Source organism: Vipera berus (assembly GCF_964194415.1).
Source record: "Vipera berus genome assembly, chromosome: 3".
In the NCBI taxonomy this organism is placed as follows: domain Eukaryota; kingdom Metazoa; phylum Chordata; class Lepidosauria; order Squamata; family Viperidae; genus Vipera; species Vipera berus.
The window spans coordinates 13991065-14010177 of NC_138204.1; the positions used below are offsets into that span (position 1 = coordinate 13991065).

Consider the following 19113-nt stretch of genomic DNA (forward strand, 5'->3'; position numbering starts at 1 on the left):
AGGTAGCTTTTAACATTTGAAAAGCTGTACTTTAGCCTCAAACTAATACTGATGCTTTAAAACAAAACAGTATGCAATGAAGTCTTTATAAAAAAATATTGCCAGTTTGACATTTTGAATATTTTAAACTTACAGTGTAATAAATAAGGTCTAAATGATGCTTTTTGATGGGTGGATATGAACATATTGCAATCCTAAATGCTTCCTAATTCCGTGAACTTTTAGTAGGAAAGTGACAGTGTTAAAATTGATTGTGGTGTAAGAAATGAGGTTTAAAATGGTTTAACATTAGCTGAGTATTATTAGTATTTATCACATCCTGGTTTTTTTTCCATATTCTGTTTGCTGCTGAGCTTTGCAGTAATGTGGCGATCGCCAAGAAAACTGCATTTAGGATAAAAACCATTTTTAACTTATGACAACAAGTAGTTTTTCTGTATTAAAAGAACAGTTAACTTCCAAAGCTGTGTTTCAGTGAGTTCATAATCCTTCACAGAGTCACTGTATCAATGAGATGAGTGGCATAAAAATGTAATAAAAATACTATAGGAAGCTAGTTTTAAATCTTTTAGCATTGAAGTTTTCTGCATAGGATTTCTTTTAAAAAAAAATAGCCACCGTAAATGTTCCACTGCAGTCAAATTGTATGTTTCAGTGAATTCCCAAGAGAAGAGAAGTTGCCACAACTGCTACATGGCAAAAAGTTAAAATGACTTTTTCCTCTAAATTTGAATGCACGGTTCTTACTTGCATGTAGTTTATAAATTTAGTAGGTTAGTTCCACCAAGGATCACCAGCAGTGATCTGTATGGGAGAAAACCTTTGTCTGGTTTCCTCCCCAAATTCTGCAACTAAATTATGCAAAAGAAAATGTTGATAAATCTGAAATGTTTTGGGGAAAAATGGTTTGGAGTGATGAAACAAAAATTGAACAGTTCAACCACAACCACATAAGGAGCATTTGAAGAAAGTAACACTGCCAGTCATTAAGGTGATGTTTCACTATCTTTTACAGATTGGTTGAGGACTTTAAAAAGAGGGGGAAATGAAAACATTTGCACCTCTGTAGTGATAACCTTTTCAGAGACCTTTGAGGAATAGTGGAAAAGTTTAATTTGTACAAACTAACATTGTAAATTGCAAGACATGTTTTAATTCATAGAAAGGAATACAAATTCTGTTTAATCTCATTTTTATTAGATTTTGCATAATACTTGCAGTAGTAGCTTAAATAAAATCAAAACAATGTGAGTAAAATAAATGGCATCTAAGAGAAGTATTTCTTCATTTTTCTGCTAGCAAAATCAGTTTCATACTATAGGAAAAAATATTTTGTATGTCTATGGAGATTCTCAATCATATTTTGTATAAACATTCAACAGAAATCTGCACAACACACTGTATAAGCAAAAGTGCAAGATTAAAAAATTGTATATTAGTACTGTAGCTGGCAGCCTCTGAATTGTCTGGTGGGTTGGTACAAAGTTTTATAGAATGCTACTGTTTAAAGTAATCATTGGATGCTACACTGAAAAAACCCCTAAACCAGATGACCTCTATGATCCATTCTCCAGTTCTCTGTTTCTATAATTTCTTGACCCTATAGATCAGGGGCGTCAAACTGCCAGCCTATAGGCCGGATGCATCACACGGAAACCACACCCACCCCAGCTCCGGCAAGAGGAAAAAAGTCACAATACATCGCAACACGTTATGTGATGCGGGGAGTTTGACACCCTTGTCTAGGTCAAGACTTGGTTCCTTTGAGATGTGTTAATCTCCAACATCTGCTGCCAGCATGTCTTTTAGAACATCTAACGTTAAGTTGAGAAATGCAAATTTATTTCTACAAGCAATTACAAGAAAGTACCCTTGAAAAGTCTTTGGTAGAGAAACTTGTAGAGTCCTGTAGCAGCTTAAAGGCCAATAAAGTTATTATATAATACATTTTCTGTCCTATAAGTGAATTTTTGTTTTGATTTCTTTTATCATGTTTCATTATTTTTATAAGTAACTCAAGGTGGTGAACACACCAGATACTCCTCCTTCCTGTTTTCCCCACAACAACAACCCTGTGAAGTGGATTAGGCTAAGATAGAGTGACTAGCAAAGTCACCCAGCCAGCTTTCATGCTTAAGGTGGGAGTATACATTTTGTAGCCTGGTACCAGTTCTCCTATATATAAATCCTATAGCTAATAATCTTGTAAGTAATGCTACCACGTTTTTATAAGGAAAATATGTACATATTATCATTTCAGGACTTTTGCTCAAACCACTGAAAATTCAGTGCTTACACATGCATGTACACAAACACGTGTATGTGTGTGTATATACATATATACCAATATTAAACATAATTCCATATATACACATGCATACTGTACATAGAATACGATCTGACACATTAAGTAGTATTTTTCCCCCTAAATGGCTGTATTTAATCTTTTTAACTATGATGGGATTCTCAAAGCAAAATTGAATGAATTTTGCAAGCGAGTTAAAATAGGCAATTTAAAGTGTCGACTCTAGCCCTGCTCTCCCTGCTGAACCTCTTAGCAATGACATTGGTAGTGTTAGATAGTCATCTTATTTCCATGTTGATATTTGGAGGATTATACAATGAACATAACTGCCAGTACATTCAATAGACAAACAAGAGGTATTCACATAATAGAAACAGATGGTCTGCATTTATAATCACAACTGGCACTGGAACTTCCATTGCTAAATAAGGTGGTAAGCGAGTTATGCGCAATTGTACAATCTTTTTGCTACCCTTATTAAGCAAATCACCATGGCCGATAAGTGAATTGCAGTGTCTATGCAAATCCAGTGTCCTCCATTAATTTTGCTTGTTGGAAGCCAACTGAGAAGGTCACAAATGATCATGTGACCCTGAGATGCAGCAAGCATCATAAGCACATGCTGATTGCCAAATTTTGATCACATGACTGCGGGAACACTGACAGTCATAAACACGAGAACCAGTCATAAGTCACTTTTTTCAATGCTGTAACTTTAATCACTAAATGATTAGTTGTAAGTTGAGGACTACCTGTAATGCGTTACATAAAAAAAGAACATGTAAAGGAGGATTTTTCCTCTGCTAGTCGTTGCTGACTATAGGAAGTGGTACTCCTCGCCGTTTCAAGGCTATTGAGCCACTGCAAGTCATGGCCAGCATGATGTCACCGAAGGGGTACCTATTTGTCTACTTGCATTTGCCTGCTTTTGAACTGCTAAGTTGACAGGAGCTGCGGCAAGGATGGAAGCTCACCCCATCATGTGGAGCTCAGCTTTCCAACCAACAAGCCCAGTGTCTTAACCACTGAGCTGATATGTTACATTAATTGATTCAAAACGAAAATAACCCATCATTTTAAGACTCCCTGAGTGGGTAAATTAATAAGATCTATCAATAGCTTTTAACTATCATGGTTAAATAAAATCTCTGTGTTCAAAGGCAATTGACATGTTCTTAGATAATGGTAAGGGCTGTTAAATCCTTTCCAGAATGTTTAGCTGGTGGAACTTTGGACCATTTGATTTCATCCTGCAGCATCATTCTTATTCTCTTGCCTTATGTGAGAGAGCTGATCCAGTGAAAAGAACGTCTGTCCAATTAGTAGGTTCAAAGGTCCACATAAAATGTAGGTCAGCTAAATGATTTAAGGGGTAATTTTAATCTCTTGTTAACAGCTTAAGTTAAGAGTTTATAATTCATTAGGCTGCTCATCGTAAATCTGCAAAAGCTTAAATATACTAGGAAGAGTGAAACACAAATGGGAATAGTAGTGGTCCTTCTCCATAATAAGCTATATAAGCTGGCTGGTATATTCAAGTGACAAGGTTCTAAGTCAGTGTATCTCTACCTTGGCAACTTTAAGATATGTGCGCTGGTTGGGGAATTCTGGGAGTTGAAGTCCACATATCTTAAAGTTGCCAAGGTTAAGACATGTTCTAGACATGTTCTACAGCAAAATCTACAAGTTGAACAATTACATTCTCTGACCTCTTAATTTAACTTATCTTTTGCTTCTTTGTTTGAAGCACTACAGTTAAGGCACTGATTAAGAGGAAATATTTACTGGCCAAGGTGAAGCTCTTAGATCAAAACGCTAAGACGTTGGGTTAGTTCTGCAATGCATTTTAAGAACAAAAGAAAGAGTTAGATACATCTTGGCTTAATTGTCGCTCCTGCATTTGATTTAATAAAAGTCCCTTTTTGGGAGTGAGTCCGGCCACTTTCATTGGTAATAATTTGGCATATTATATTAATAAAGTTTTGTTATTTTTAAAGACCAAAGGTCAGTCATTGCTTTTCCATTTAAGCTGTTTCCTTTTCTTCTTCCCTGACTTCCTCCTCCACTTCCTCATATTCTTCTACATCAGCTTTCGCATCCTGGTACTGCTGGTATTCGGAAACCAAGTCATTGGTGTTGCCTTCTGCCTCAGAAAATTCCATTTCATCCATCCCTTCACCAGTGTACCAGTGGAGAAATGCTTTTCTTCTGAACATTGCTGAGAATTGATCAGAGATGCGACTGAAGATCTCCTGAATGGCCGTGTTGTTGCCTATGAAGGTGGCCGACATTTTTAGACCACGAGGAGGAATGTCACAAACAGCCACTTTAACGTTGTTGGGGATCCATTCCACAAAGTGACTGCTATTTTTAGTCTGCACAGCCAATAGCTCCTCATCCACTTCCCTCGTAGACATTTGGCCTCTGAAGATGCAGGCCACGGTCAAATACCGCCCGTGACGTGGGTCACAAGCTGCCATCATATTCCGAGCATCGAACATCTGTTGTGTAAGTTCTGGGACTGACACAGCTCGGTATTGTTGACTGCCCCGAGCTGTTAGTGGAGCAAATCCTGGCATAAAGAAGTGAAGTCTGGGAAAAGGCACCATGTTGACGGCCAGCTTTCTCAAATCTGCATTGAGTTGGCCAGGAAAGCGAAGTGAGGTAGTGACGCCACTCATGGTGAGGGACACCAAATGGTTGAGATCTCCATAGCTTGGTGTGGGGAGCTTCAGTGTTCTAAAGCAGATGTCATACAGAGCTTCATTGTCAATGCAGAAGGTTTCATCTGTATTTTCTATCAGCTGGTGCATGGATAAGATGGCATTGTACGGTTCAACAACAGTGTCTGAAACTTTGGGTGAGGGCACCACACTGAAAGTGTTCATGATCCTATCAGGATATTCTTCTTTGATCTTGTTAATCAGGAGGGTGCCCATTCCAGAGCCTGTCCCACCTCCGAGAGAATGGACGAGCTGAAAGCCCTGGAGGCAATCGCATCCTTCAGATTCATTCCTCACAATGTCCATTACGTTTTCAATCAATTCGGCCCCTTCGGTATAATGACCCTTTGCCCAATTGTTACCAGCACCTGAATTTCCTGTAAATATATAGTTATAAAGAGAGCTGGCTAAATGTCAACTGAATAATTAGCAGTTCATTTGAAAACTTAATTATTCTAAGGTAAAGGTAAAGGTTCCCCCGCACATGCGTGCTAGTCGTTTCCGACTCTAGGGGCCGGTGCTCATCTCCGTTTCAAAGCCGAAGAGCCAGCGCTTGTCCGAGGACGTCTCCGTGGTCATGTGGCCGACATGACTAGACGCCAGAGGCGCACGGAACACTGTTACCTTCCCACCGTAGTGGTCCCTATTTTTCTACTTGCATTTTTTACGTGCTTTCGAACTGCTAGGTTGGCAGAAGCTGGGACGAGTAACAGGCGCTCACTCTGTTATGCGGCACTCGGGATTCGACCCGCCAAACTGCCGACCATCTGATCGACAAGCTCAGCGTCCTAACCCACTGAGCCACCGCATTTGGGTTCTACCCAAATGCAAAAAGCTTATCTCTAAAACAAGGCTTAGATGGCAATATATTGAAAGCTATGAACGCCTGAGAAATTTATGTTAAGTTGATGAAATACACATAGGGCTTTTATTACATTAAGGAAATCATCACATCCACACAATTTGGTCACAGAAATCTGTTCTGGAAGGCAATATCAACTATCTTCAATGAGACTAATGATTTTAAAATGCTGCAGACTTTGCAACAGTATTGTCTCCTCTGTACAGGAAAGAATTTGAACTCCAAAATTATTCATCTTTCTCCTGAGATAATATATTCAGCTGTGAATTATCAAATACTGTAATCCTAGAGTACTGTTTCCCGACTTATTAATCTTAAGAAGCGTGGACTGAGTTGAAGTTCACAGTTTCTTAAAGTTTCCAAGGTTGAGAAACACTAGGAGTTTCATGGCTTCACTGAAAGGTGAATTAAGTTTCCCCTCATAAAAATTAGGCTGTTAGTGACTCAAAGGGATGAATGTCAGCTATGTTGCTTCTGTGAGTATCAATTTGTTAAATTAGTTTTATAAGTAATGTCATATACATACCATGAATGAAGTTATCAGGCCGAAAGAGTGGACCTATTTTGCTGGACCGCACACTGTCCATTGTTCCAGGTTCCAAGTCTACCAGGACAGCACGAGGAACATACTTATGAGCTGCAGCACAATGGATCAGAGATATGATACATAATCACTTGTAGGCCTCACCTGAACATTTCCTAAGCCTACAGAACTCTTTTAAAACACTCCAAAAGCATTTTAAACACTTAAGTCACCCAAACCATGCTACACAAACATAGTAGGATTGGTATTGTTTTTAAACTGGAAGGTAAGCAGTTTGGGCTTAGAAGTCAATATGACGTTGACATTACTAGAGCATGGATTGATTTGTTTTGGATGCTTCTCAGAATCTATGGGGACTTCAGGATGATTGTCAGCCAGAGACAATCAGTTCAAAATGGGGTTAGCCAGTTGAACCCCCCCCAACACAGCATCTGATGACTTTTCTAAAGAGAGCCAAGAATGGGCAGGGATGTCATGTTGGACAATCCCCTACTAATTAGAAATAGGCTTTGGAAAACTCTGTTATCAGTAAACAAATAAAAAGTGGAACATAAAAAGAAAGCCAAAATATGTGGGAAAGGGCCTGGCAGTGGGCAAGAGTGCAGGTAATCCTCAATTTACAACAGTTCATTTAATCACCAAAGTTACAACGACACTGAAAAAAGTGACGTATGACTGTTTTTCACACAACCATTGCAGCATCCTCGTGGTCACATGATCAAAATTCAGATGCTTGGCAACTGACACATATTTATGACGGTTGCAGTGTCCCTGAGGTCACGTGATTCACTTAACAACCATGTTACTAACTTACAACTGTAGTGATTCACTTAACAAGTATGTCAAGAATGGTTGCAAAATGGGGCAAAGTTCACTTAACAAATGTCTCACTTAGCAACAGAAATTTTGGGCTCATTGCGGTCATGAGTCAAGGACTATCTATAGTATCAAATGTTTATGCAATTTCCTCTATGTCCGTTAGATGGCAATATATTGAAAGCTATGAACGCCTGAGAAATTTATGTTAAGTTGGTGAAATACACATAGGGCTTTTATTACATTAAGGACATCATCACATCCACACAATTTGGTCACAGAAATCTGTTCTGGAAGGCAATATCAACTATCTTCAATGAGACTGATGATTTTTAAATGCTGCAGACTTTGCAACCGTATCGTCTCCTCTGTACAGGAAAGAATTTGAACTCCAAAATTATTCATCTTTCTCTTGAGATAATATATTCAGCTGTGAATGATCAAATACTGTAATCCTAGAGTACTGTTTCTCGACTTACTAATCTTAAGAAGTGTGGACCGAGTTGAAGTTCACACTTTCTTAAAGTTGCCAAGGTTGAGAAACACTGGGGGTTTCATGGCTTCACTGAAAGGTTATAAAGTTGGAAGGGACCTTGGAGGTCTTCTAGTCCAGCCTCCTGCCCAATATCATTCCAGACAAATGGCTGTCCAGTTTCTTCTTAAAAACCTCCAGTGATGGAGCACCCACAATGTCGGAAGGCAAGCTGTTCCACTGGTTAACTGTCCTCACATTCCATTGATTAACTGTTCTCGCCGATGGAAACTTTCTCCTTAATTGGATTTCTCTTTAATAAGCTTCCACCCATTGCTTCTTGTCCTGCCCTCTGGTAGTTGGAAGAATAGGTTGACCCCCCCCTCTCCTGCCCCTCAAACATTGAAAGCAATAAATGATAACAGGATGGTCATTCTTGCCTGGGTTGCAAATGTATCTCTACAGCAGTGTTTTTCAAACTTGGCAACTTTAAAATGTGTGGACTTCAACTTCCAGAACTCTCTGGCCAGTGAACCAGATATGGCACATAGCCTGCAGTTTGCCAACCCCAGGTTGAGTGCAAACTAAGAATTTTTGATGCTGCAGATACACAAAGCAGTTTCTACGCAGGGAAAGTCTCATTTGACAGTTCTTAAAAGAAGTGGATTTCATGGCAGTGAAAGATGACAAAGCATTTCATTATTGTGTTATAGTAATACTGTTAAGGCACTCTTGAATCTCTGGCATTGATAGTAATACGTAAATGAAAAACATGTTCGATTTTTAACCTCTGTAGTTGCCTGTGCAAGCAAATTTGTTTTGCTCAGTTACTTACAGTACGCTTCATTGAAGTACACATTAATTCTTTCCTGTTGCAACGGTGAGTCACCGTGATAATTTCCTGTGATGTCAATCCCATGCTCATCGCTGATGACTTCCCAGAACTGAAAGAGGACAAACAGACTCAGACAATACAAGCATTCCACCTGGTTATTTATTTCTGTATTTATTGGCCTGGTAAAGTCGTCAAAGGCTTGGATCACTGGCATTCTTGCATGGGGCAGCACGCATGGAATTTGAAGGAGCTCTCTTTTTTCCTTGACTTAATGCATGAATTTTCCTCCCCCCCACCCCTCCACCTCCCTAGTAGGAAATCAAGGTGATAAACAAATCAGATAAAAATAGTCCTGTCAGATCAGGAAACAGCAGCTCCCTCTGCCTGTAACTCTGAAACTGAAAATTGGTTACTTGCCACAAGTTAGTAGAACTGTCAGGACCCACCCCAAACCACGTCTTAGGAAGACAAAATTCTTGGAGTCAAATCTACTCCAAAAAGAATCTTTACTATGACATGCTTGGTTGTAGGAAATGAGACAGGACTTAATATTATTCCACGAACTAAACCCTTATATAGAGTTCCCGGTTTAACCCCCCCTTAGCCCCATTTGGTCAGTCCCCCATCCTTTATCTCGTATCATCCATCTCGTGGGAAGAAGGAACTTAGGACCTTTCATGTTTATTGCTCTCTTCCGTGACACAAGCCAGATGCTAGCCCTCCCTTTTGTTTCCCCAGTTCAAAAGGCTTCTCCTTTCCTTTGAAATGCCTAATACCGGTTCAATACACATCCATTCTCTTCTCTTCGGGAGATGGCAGAATCCATGGAATAATGTTTTAAACATACATTTATGAATATGATATAAATGGATTCTGACAAGAACAACCTTCCCTTGCGCTGTCAGGTGAATTTGGATTGCTTTGGGTAGTTGTGAACATTTAATATGTCTTCCAGCAGTTCTTCATGTATTGTTAGGTTTTCATTCATCCTGGTTTCTCTCCCCAGTCTTCTTTCTCTCTTTCCCCCCTACCTATTCCCTCAATGTGGTTACTAAGAGTCAACACCATCTTGCTTGCACTGAAACAGTCAATTCCTTCTCCTGCAATCTTGAGGAACTTTTCTCAGGTTACATTTTAGTAAAACCAGGAAAGGAAAGAAAGTAGATTCCATGGCATCCAGAACTGCCAGTGTGGAACAGAATACGGCCTAATTTGGCAAAAGAAAGGTCCAGTTTTAAAATGGGCCAGATTTGGCTGAAGGCTGCAGAGGAAAACACTCAAGAAAAATACCTCTTTTCTGGTCATGTGACTTAGAGCAGAGCATGTGCAGCCCACCCTGTGCACCCATGTAGACAAACACAACTGCAACATGATTCGAAGAGCAGAAATTCACCTAAACACACAGATATAATCTTCTGTCTTTATTTACAGTGACAAAAGGAGAGAGGTTTTCTCTGCTCATGACTAAGGGTTGGAAAGTATTCCCAAAGCTGTGCTAGCTCATTTTACCACCTTGTTTAATTTTCCTCCCTGCTGCTAAACTCAGTTTTTAAAGTAACTTTCACAATCTTTGAATTGCATTGTACGCTATTCGTTAATTATGATTTATTCCTATATCTTCACCAGTTCATTTTAACCCAGACTTGTAAGAATCAAAAGCAGAGAGACAGCAATAGGCAGACTTTTTACCAGTCCAACTTTGACTTGCAATAGAAGGCAACGTGTGGCATTGGATTCTTACCCCACAACCTCTATCTTCGTGTCCACTTTGACATTCAGCCCTGCTGAGCCTTATCTGGGACTATGAGGGTGTAAATGCAAGAATGCCCTCGTTTCGGAATTACAAGCTTTCTTAAAAAAAACCTCTTGTCTTTAGTCTGCAGTAAAAAGAATATTTTGATAGTTACAAATAGTCTACAATTCAAAACTGGGATGTGTACAAAAGTGTCATGCTGAATCAGACTATATTCTTCCAGAGTCATTAGGAAATTTAGCCAAAGGAAAGCATGAAGATTCATTCCCCTTCTGAGTCCTTGTAATTTAGGAGACATTTTATTTCCAGAAGTTTTGCTGAGTTCTTATAGGCAGCTGTTTCCATCATCACTAAGAATACAGGTAGTATTCAACTTAAAACAGTTCATTTAGTGACCATTCAAAGTTACAACGGATCTGAAAAAAGTGACTTATGAGCATTTTTCACAACCTTTGTAGCACCCCCATGATCGTGTGATCAAAATTCAGATGCTTGGCAACTGGTTCATACTTATGACCATTGCTGTGTCCCAAAGTCATTGGATTAGCTTTTGCAACCTTTTGACACGCAAGGTCAATGGAGAAGCCTGATTCACTTAACAACCTGGTTATTAACTTATCAATTTTTTTTATTTTTAATTCCATTTATATCCCGCCCTTCTCCGAAGACTCAGGGCGGCTTACAAGCTTAGCAGTAACCTGTAATAGCATCTTCATCCAAACGTCTATCACATTTGTTGGTGTGAACTTATAGCTCATTATCTTTTAGCAGCATAATGAAAGCAATGTCCTACCTTTGCACCAATCTGATTCCCACACTGGCCAATCTGGATGTGCACAATTTCACGCATCTTGCTAGATCTAGCAAGGAAGATGGATTCCTCTTTTCCAGATACTCTCTCCAAGAGTCACTCAACCCCTGCAGTGCCAGCTACAGCTACTCTTATCATCTGCCAAATGTGACTTCTAGAGTAAATGCAAGCAACAGCATCAACATGGGAAGATCTGGCACCTCCCACTGCTGACTACAAGAGCTCTTCTGATATGACCTTCATAAGAAAGTCCCAAAGAAGGCAAACATTCCAATAATTCGGTATCCCTTTAATGAATGCACCTCTTATCCATGTAATCTTATGCACAAGGACTCGGCCCATCCAGCCCAAGCTATGCAATCTTATTGTGTCTTGCAACAGCTACTCACATTTCCAAATGGGCAACTTGGGATGCTAGTAGAAGATCAGGTCTTTCTCTTTCATCCCAGCTCGCTGAGGTGAAATAATAATGCCTGACCACCTATACTGCATGGTGTCTGCTCCCCATCTTTTATTGGTAATTATCAAAGCACAACACCATCAAATCCAACATTTTGTGTCCAATAGTGTGGCCAGTCATATCAGACACAGAGATTGTTACAGCCATCATTAAAGACTCTTCTTCAGAAGAGACGAAGAAGCCTAAGGAGCCTTGGAAGCAACAGATTTATTGATCTGGGATCACCAAAAAGCAAGCAAGCATGAATCAATAATCTGGATTGCAAAATTCCAGATTCTTGCTGTTTTCTTTGAAACAACCTCTGAAACTTTGAGAATCATTGCCGGATAGAAAGTCAAACAACTATGGGGTGCAGAAAGTGAGACTGGAATAAAAACCTCTTTGGAGTAGTATTAGGGATCAGTCCTTAAGTTGCCTTCCAATCCAATTTATTCATATTCATGCTGGTTGTGTTGGAAAATCAGGCTTCTATAAACGATCCATCCAGGAGTGACCCAATGTTGGAAACCAGCTGTTTATTTTGCATGCCTTTTTGTCAAGGTGTCTTGAACCCTGCAATGAACATTTGTATTGTCTTTTTGACCTCTGAAACATATATAGTATTTTGATTTTGCTCTTTTTGTGAAATTATGGTGTGGTTAACTCCTGGATGTTCTCTAGCCTGGGTTTACTGTTTCCTACAGATTGACTATTTGGGGGAAATCCTTAAGCCATAATTATAGCTTCTTCCTCTTTTCTAAGTCCACTGGCTAGGAGAAGGCAAAGGTAGTTCTTCCCATGTTGGCTATAGAATGATTTATAGGCAAACATATTGATTTATAGATTTGGAGAATCCTTGTAGTTTTCTCTTCTTCTGTTCTTGGATATGCATCAAGTAGAGGCAAAATTTATTGGAGGAACAGTGGAACTCTTTGACATTTTGGATATGTGTTTTGGATGTTCTCACAAAATATCTGCCATGAAAGGACAGCTTGCCCATTCCCCAAGCGGCTGCCATCTTGATTGTAGCTAATCCTGAAGTAATCCTTTTCCAGGAAGAAAATTTGTTTTTTTGCCACATATTCCCCCATCCTCCCCACATAGCTTATTTCTGTCTCCTTTTTCCTGGTCCCCATAACACTCTGTGTCTTTGCTGAGACCACGTTGTTCTGAAAACAAAAGCATTCTGTTCCAGAAGCCATAGCAAGCACGTTCCCTTTTGATAGGAGAGGTCTGTTTATCTAAGAGCACCAGGCTTCCCAGCAGTGTTGGCCAGAGGCTGCAGTGATGCTGCAAATGTGTTATCCTTCCCTGGCTGCAGAACAGGACCTTATTGGTTTAGGCTACAGCTTCATTAGAGGAAGGATTTCACAAATTATTTTTAATTGTGCACCGGAACTCCGGACAAATTCTGATAGGACAAATATAGAAGTTATGTGCCAAGGTCACTAGACTAGGGCCCAGAGGATGGTAAGTCAGAAAGATAATAATAATATAAAAGCCCTTGCCTTGAAAAGCAGAGCGCATAGTCTACTCTAGAGTAAGCGGAGTGCAAGCCATCCCACTTTTTTTTAGAGGATTGTTAAAATGTAAAAACTCTTCTTTTTTGCAACCAACTCTAAAGTATCACAGCAGGCATTTTTCGAAAACCAAATGGGAGACACATGTGTAAGCTTCTATCCGCCCTTACTATTTTTCAGCCTGATTTCACCTATTGGCTACTTTATTGAAAATGGATAAAATCAGCTCAGCTATCCGTGGGGGATGCAAATGTGAGAACTCAAGATGGCACTGCAAGGAATTTAAGAAATAAATGTTGCAGGCTGCATCCAAATTTCTTAGGCTGAAAAAGATGATGGAGATGGAACAAACTGAAAATTGCATGATAAAGTGGATGCAAAACTTCAAAGAAGTTATCAGAGTAGGACAATGGGATGAGCTATGGAAAAATCAGTAAAATGTATTCCAGGATATCATTTGAAGAAAAACTGGTACAAAATATTTCATTTGTGATATATATCTCTATCAAGGCAAATTCAGACACTGGAAATATGTCTTTAGGAGAACAGTGAAGACACTAATCAATAATAATACATGAAATTAGATATTAGAAATAATCTCCAATGTTTAATGTTAAAAAAACATATTCACATAGTACAAATACTTGTGTGATGGTTATGTTTGGGAAATATATAGAAGGGAAGGGAAGAATGTGTGACCAAGTTTTTTTTTACCCCATAATGTCTTTACTTATGTTTATCAGTAATTCTTTATATGATACTTTGCTTTTTGTATCTTTGTGTGATTTTTGTTTAAATAATCTGTCAAAATTTGTGCAATTTTAAAAAATAAGTTCCATTTGAGGATTTGAGGTTGATTTAGTTCCATTGGAGGATCTGAGGTTGGTTCTGTTACCCTGGGTGAGTGCTGTATTCGAAAAACTGTCCATGCTGTAGCTGCTCTTCTACCACATCTATGGTCTATGCCCAATAGCGATCATCCAGATGTTTCTTGGAAAGTGCATGTAGGCAGTGGCGTAGCGTGGGGGGTGCAGGGGGGGCCAGCCGCACCGGGTGCAACATCTGGGGGGGCGCGCTCGCACTGAGCTGCTCAGGGAGCCCCAAGGGCTGCACAGAGTCGGCTTGGCTCCGCTCTCGAGCTGCTCTTTCTTGCAAAGCGAAACGAGTCCGGCAGGTGAGATGGGCGGCCACATAAACTGAATAAAATAAATAGAAGCGCCCAACTCTCCGCCCAGGCTCAGGCCAACCGCAAGCGCCCCGCAGGCGCCCCGGCAGGCTTGGCCGAGCGAAGACGGACCCGCCAGCCGGCCAGCCTAGCTTCGTGCGCATGCGTGGCTTTATTTAGCGGGGCTCATGTGCGAGCTTGAATGCAGCGGCTCTTGCAGGTCGGAGCCCCGCCCAGCCGCCCTCGAGAGGGACCCGGAAGCATCCCGCATGTGCGCGACTCTTCTTGGAAAGTCTACGCCGCTGCGGGGTGCGTCTTTTCGGCGGTGCCGTGACGTCACTTGCCTTGCCCCGGGTGCTGACAACCCACGCTACGCCACTGCATGTAGGTAAAAGCCTTCTGTTTCTTATTATAAATAACAGCTGTTCAGTGTAATATGATGGACTGTCTAATTATGAAAGCTCCATTCATGATTAAAGTAATATAGAGAAAGACAGGGATTAAATATTTCCAGTAATGTCATTTGGGTAACCATAATTACCTTCTCCAGGTTTATTTAGTGTAGAGCCTAGAAAAGATAGTCATCTATTTGTATTCTACAGGTAATCCTCAATTTATGAGGATTGTAGTTGAGACTGGAATTCCAGTCACTAAGCAATGTGATCATTAAGCAAGTCATCACATGACAGACTTGATTTTATGACTACATTACTGGGATTGTTAAGTGAATCACATAATCGTTAAGTGAATCATATGATTTTGAAACAAATGCAGCTTCCTCAATTGACTTGGCTTGTTAGTGGGCCGGGGAAGGTCACAAATTGCGACCATGTGACCCTCAAGATGCTGCAACCATCATAAAAGATCATAAAAGATAAGCTGCTTGCCAAGCACCTGAATTGTGATCACATGATCGGGATGGTGGTGCAATGGACATAACTTTGAGGATAGGTCATAAGTCACTTTTTCCGAGGCTGTCATAATTTTAAGCCACCGTTCAACAAATGGTTGCAAGTCAAGGACTACCTGTACCTGTTTTGCTGCATCTATTCTCTCCTATAATCATTAATAGCAGCAAAGACGTGCATGGTACAATCAAAATGATAGTGCAGGTAATCCTCGACTTACGACCATCATTGAGCCCCAAATTTTTGTTGCTAAGTGAAACATCTGTTAAGTGAATTTTGCCATTTTATGACCTTTTGTGCCATAGTTGTTAACTGAATCACTGCAGCTGTTAGTAACATAGTTGTTAAGTGAATCTGGTTTCCCCATAAATTTTGCTTGTCAGAAGGTCACAAAAGAGGATCATAGGACCCGAGAACACTAAAAACAGCCATAAATACATGCCAGTTGCCAAGCATCTGAACGTTGATCCCATGACTATCAGGATACAGAACTGCAACAGTTGTGAAAAACGGTTATAAGTCATTTTTTCAGTGCTGTTGTAACATTGAATGGTCACAAAATGAAGTTGAGGGCTACCTGTACAATGAAAACTCTGCCCATTTTTATGTGTGTCACATAACACTCTCCCTATAGCGTTGGGAGACTTTTAACCTTCTTTCCCCATAACCAGAAACCACCATTCCTACTAGGAAAGTGTGAGGGAGAGTCAGTGAGAGGGAGGGAGGGAGGAAGGGAGAAGCCATGTCCCATTATGGATTTCTGGTGTCAAAGATCTCTTCTCTCCTCTCTTGCACAGTGTTGTGTTTGCAGTGGGTTGGTCTATTTTTTGCATACCTTCCAATACATTGTCCATCTTGTGTGTGGCAGGCATTTATGGCAGTATAAAGATGTTTGTTATATTGAATGGAATAGAATAGAATAGAATAGAATAGAATAGAATAGAATAGAATAGAATAGAATAGAATAGAATAGAATAGAATAGAATAGAATAGAATAGAATAGAATAGAATAACAGAGACGGACGGGACCTTGGAGGTCTAGTCCAACCCCTTGCTTAGGCAGAAAACCCTATACCATTTCAGACAAATGGCTGTCCAATCTCTTCTTAAAAACGTCCAGTGTTGGCGCATTCACAACGTTTGAAGGCAAGCTGTTCCACTGATTAATTGTACTAACTGTCAGGAAATTTCTCCTTAGTTCTAGGTTGCTTCTCTCCTTGATTAGTTTCCATCCGTTGCTTCTTGTCCTGCCTTCAGGTGCTTTGGAGAATAGCTTGACTCCCTTTTCTTTGGGGCAGCCCCTGAGATATTGGAACACTGCTATCATGTCCCCCCTCAGCCTTCTCTTCATTGAACTAGACATACCCAATTCCAGAGACCGTTCTTCATACGTTTTAGCCTCCAGCCCCCTGATCATCTTTGTGCTCTTCTCTGCACTCTTTCTAGAATCTCAACATCTTTCTTACATCGTGGAGACCAAAACTGGATGCAAAATTCCAAGTCTGGCCTTCACGTGATATATATTTTTCTACTCTGCAAACAGAAAAAGCAAAAGCACCTCTTCTGCGACAACCAGCCCAGTCTTTCTCCCCATCTCCCTCCCCCACCCTACTTTTTAAAAACTTATTAGGGAGTCACTGCATACATGACACGTTCCTTTTAAAGAAATGACTAATTTAGCAAAATCAGCTTCTTCAGCTGTATCCAGAAACACACTATTGCTGGAACCCAAGTGAACTGCCCTGGGCCTTATCAAGTGGCAACACATGGGCCAAGTCAAAAGATGAAAATTAGTTCAGAAAAATAACTCTGGGGAACTGCCAGAGTTTTCCAAAAGTGTTAGCTTTATTGTTCTAAGATTTAGAACTGTTCTTTTTGAGAATTTCCGGCATTTTCCAGAAAGCCAAGCCAAATTCTGCTTTCAAAATCTACCTGGTTTGTGAAGAAAAAGGGGGTCATTTGGTAACATCTCCTACAAACAAAGGATTACAAATATTAAGAAACATGATATTTTCCCATTGATTATGTCCACATGAGCGGGCAGGTTGGACTGATGAAAGCAGAGACAGGAAATTGTGATGTAAACCCCTCTCCTTTTCCACATGCATTGCAATATCATACACACAACCTGAAGGCGCAGAAAATGTAACATGGTGGCTTGAAACAGCTTTCATCTTTGTGACAAAAGCAGTGTGGCCTTCTGGCTGCTGCTGGTTTTTTTGCCCATATTTCCCAGTTCATAACTGAGTAGATAATTTGTTATGTTCTCACATATATACTTCCAAGGAGCCCTACTATTTACTTCTGAATAGACATGTGCAAAGAATGTCTCCTTTAAAACACAATCAACGCCTGGACACATTCACATAGTTTTCTTGGCAGTAATGCCAAAAATAACTTGCTGCTACATTCTTTCAAGATATTTCAATTTTCCAAGCAAGCTTCTAAAATTGAAAATTCCTAGCGGTGTCCCACTGAGTAGGTGGGGATCCTAACTGGTAACCAGTACAGCATATAAAATAGTGGTGTAGCTCAGGCTAATCAGGATGGCCCCTTCAATAAGTTGTACCTTAAATTCATCAAGAACCACTTTGGACAGAATCTGATATGTGGCAGCATTAAGCAACAGGTTAGTCTGAGTGCTGGAAGAAAATTCTCACTCCAGTAACCCTATTGTTAAAAAAAAAGTTGTATTTTGCTCTAGTGGAGTTTTCCCCCAAACAGGTAATTGCATTGAACTTTGATCATCCTGCTGGAGGTTAAGGAGCTGTTCACAAAAAGTAGAATAAAGAGAATTTCTGTTGCAAAATGTTATTCAGAAACCAGAGGGACCTGATGCCTGAATGCTAGGCGGCTACGAAAGGGGAAAGCAGTCTATGGCTTGCAACCTGTCCTGGGTGGATTTCTAGCTCTTGGTGTACATGCTGGAAAAGAGTCTGCACGTGTCCTATGAGCAATGTGGGAGATTTCCCTGCCAATCATTTTTCATATGAAGTGGGAGGAGGCCCCTCTTATCCTTTCTCTCAGATGGCAAATGCCTGGCCGAGCCCCATATCTGTCTGGTCTTCTGTTTTCAGCTGAACCTCCAAGGTCCCTTCCAACTTTGCTATTCTGTTATTTTGATGGGTGTTGAGAGACATCTCCTACCAACCAGCCCCTCCTTCCTTCCCTCCCTCCCTACGCAGACAAGACCTGTCTCTATCACAAAACCTGTGTTCTGAACCTCTTTTGCATCACAAAGGAACTAAAAAGGAGATCCTACAGAAGAGCTGGGGGGGGACAGGGTGGCTCAGTGGGTTAGGATGCTGAGCATGTCGATCAGAAGGTCGGCAGTTTGGCGGGTCGAATCCCGAGTGCCGCGTAACAGAGTGAGCGCCTGTTACTCGTCCCAGCTTCTGCCAACCTAGCAGTTCGAAAGCACGTAAAAATGCAAGTAGAAAAATAGGGACCACTACGGTGGGAAGGTAACAGTGTTCAGTGCGCCTTTGGCGTCTAGTCATGCCGGCCACATGCCCACGGAGATGTCCTCGGACAAGCGCTGGCTCTTCGGCTTTGAAACGGAGATGAGCACCGGCCCCTAGAGTTGGAAACGACTAGCACGCACGAGCGGGGGAACCTTTACCTTTACCTTTACAGAAGAGTTTATGTGTAGCTCAGGCTAGAACTATGAAGTCCTGGCTGCTCCGGGGCTTGGTTGTTTGCTTGAAGACATCTCATTACCCAACTAGATACTGGTGATGTTATCTAGTTGGGTAATGAAACTCTGCAGGCAAACAACCAGGTTCAGGAAGCATCAGAGACTACGTGGGAGACTCTGTGTCCAGATGAACATGCTCTGCACAGAACTTCCACAAAGTTTCACCAAACAATCCAAAGAAGCTATCCGTTTATTCGCCCTAAGCGAGACATTTGTTAAGTGAGTTTTTTGCTCCGTTTTACGACTTTTCTTGCCACATCTGT

The 19113-nt window shown here is 40.7% G+C and overlaps 1 protein-coding gene across 3 annotated transcripts; it reads right to left on the minus strand.

Moving 5' to 3' along the window:
• Positions 1-1175: 1175 nt before the first annotated feature.
• On the minus strand, positions 1176-11252 carry TUBB1 (tubulin beta 1 class VI). Of its 3 annotated transcripts, none has more exons than XM_081324910.1 (4): positions 11104-11252; positions 8558-8666; positions 6417-6527; positions 1176-5405 (listed from the first exon to the last, which is right to left on the minus strand). In XM_081324910.1, the coding sequence occupies exons 1-4, from the start codon at positions 11158-11160 to the stop codon at positions 4330-4332; spliced, it is 1353 nt and encodes a 450-aa protein (XP_081181036.1). In that variant the 5' UTR covers positions 11161-11252; the 3' UTR covers positions 1176-4329. The 3 variants fall into 3 exon arrangements, with proteins under 3 accessions (XP_081181036.1, XP_081181035.1, XP_081181034.1); XM_081324909.1 differs by lacking the exon at positions 11104-11252 and adding an exon at positions 9848-9877; XM_081324908.1 differs by lacking the exon at positions 11104-11252 and having other exon boundaries at positions 8558-9801.
• Positions 11253-19113: the final 7861 nt, after the last annotated feature.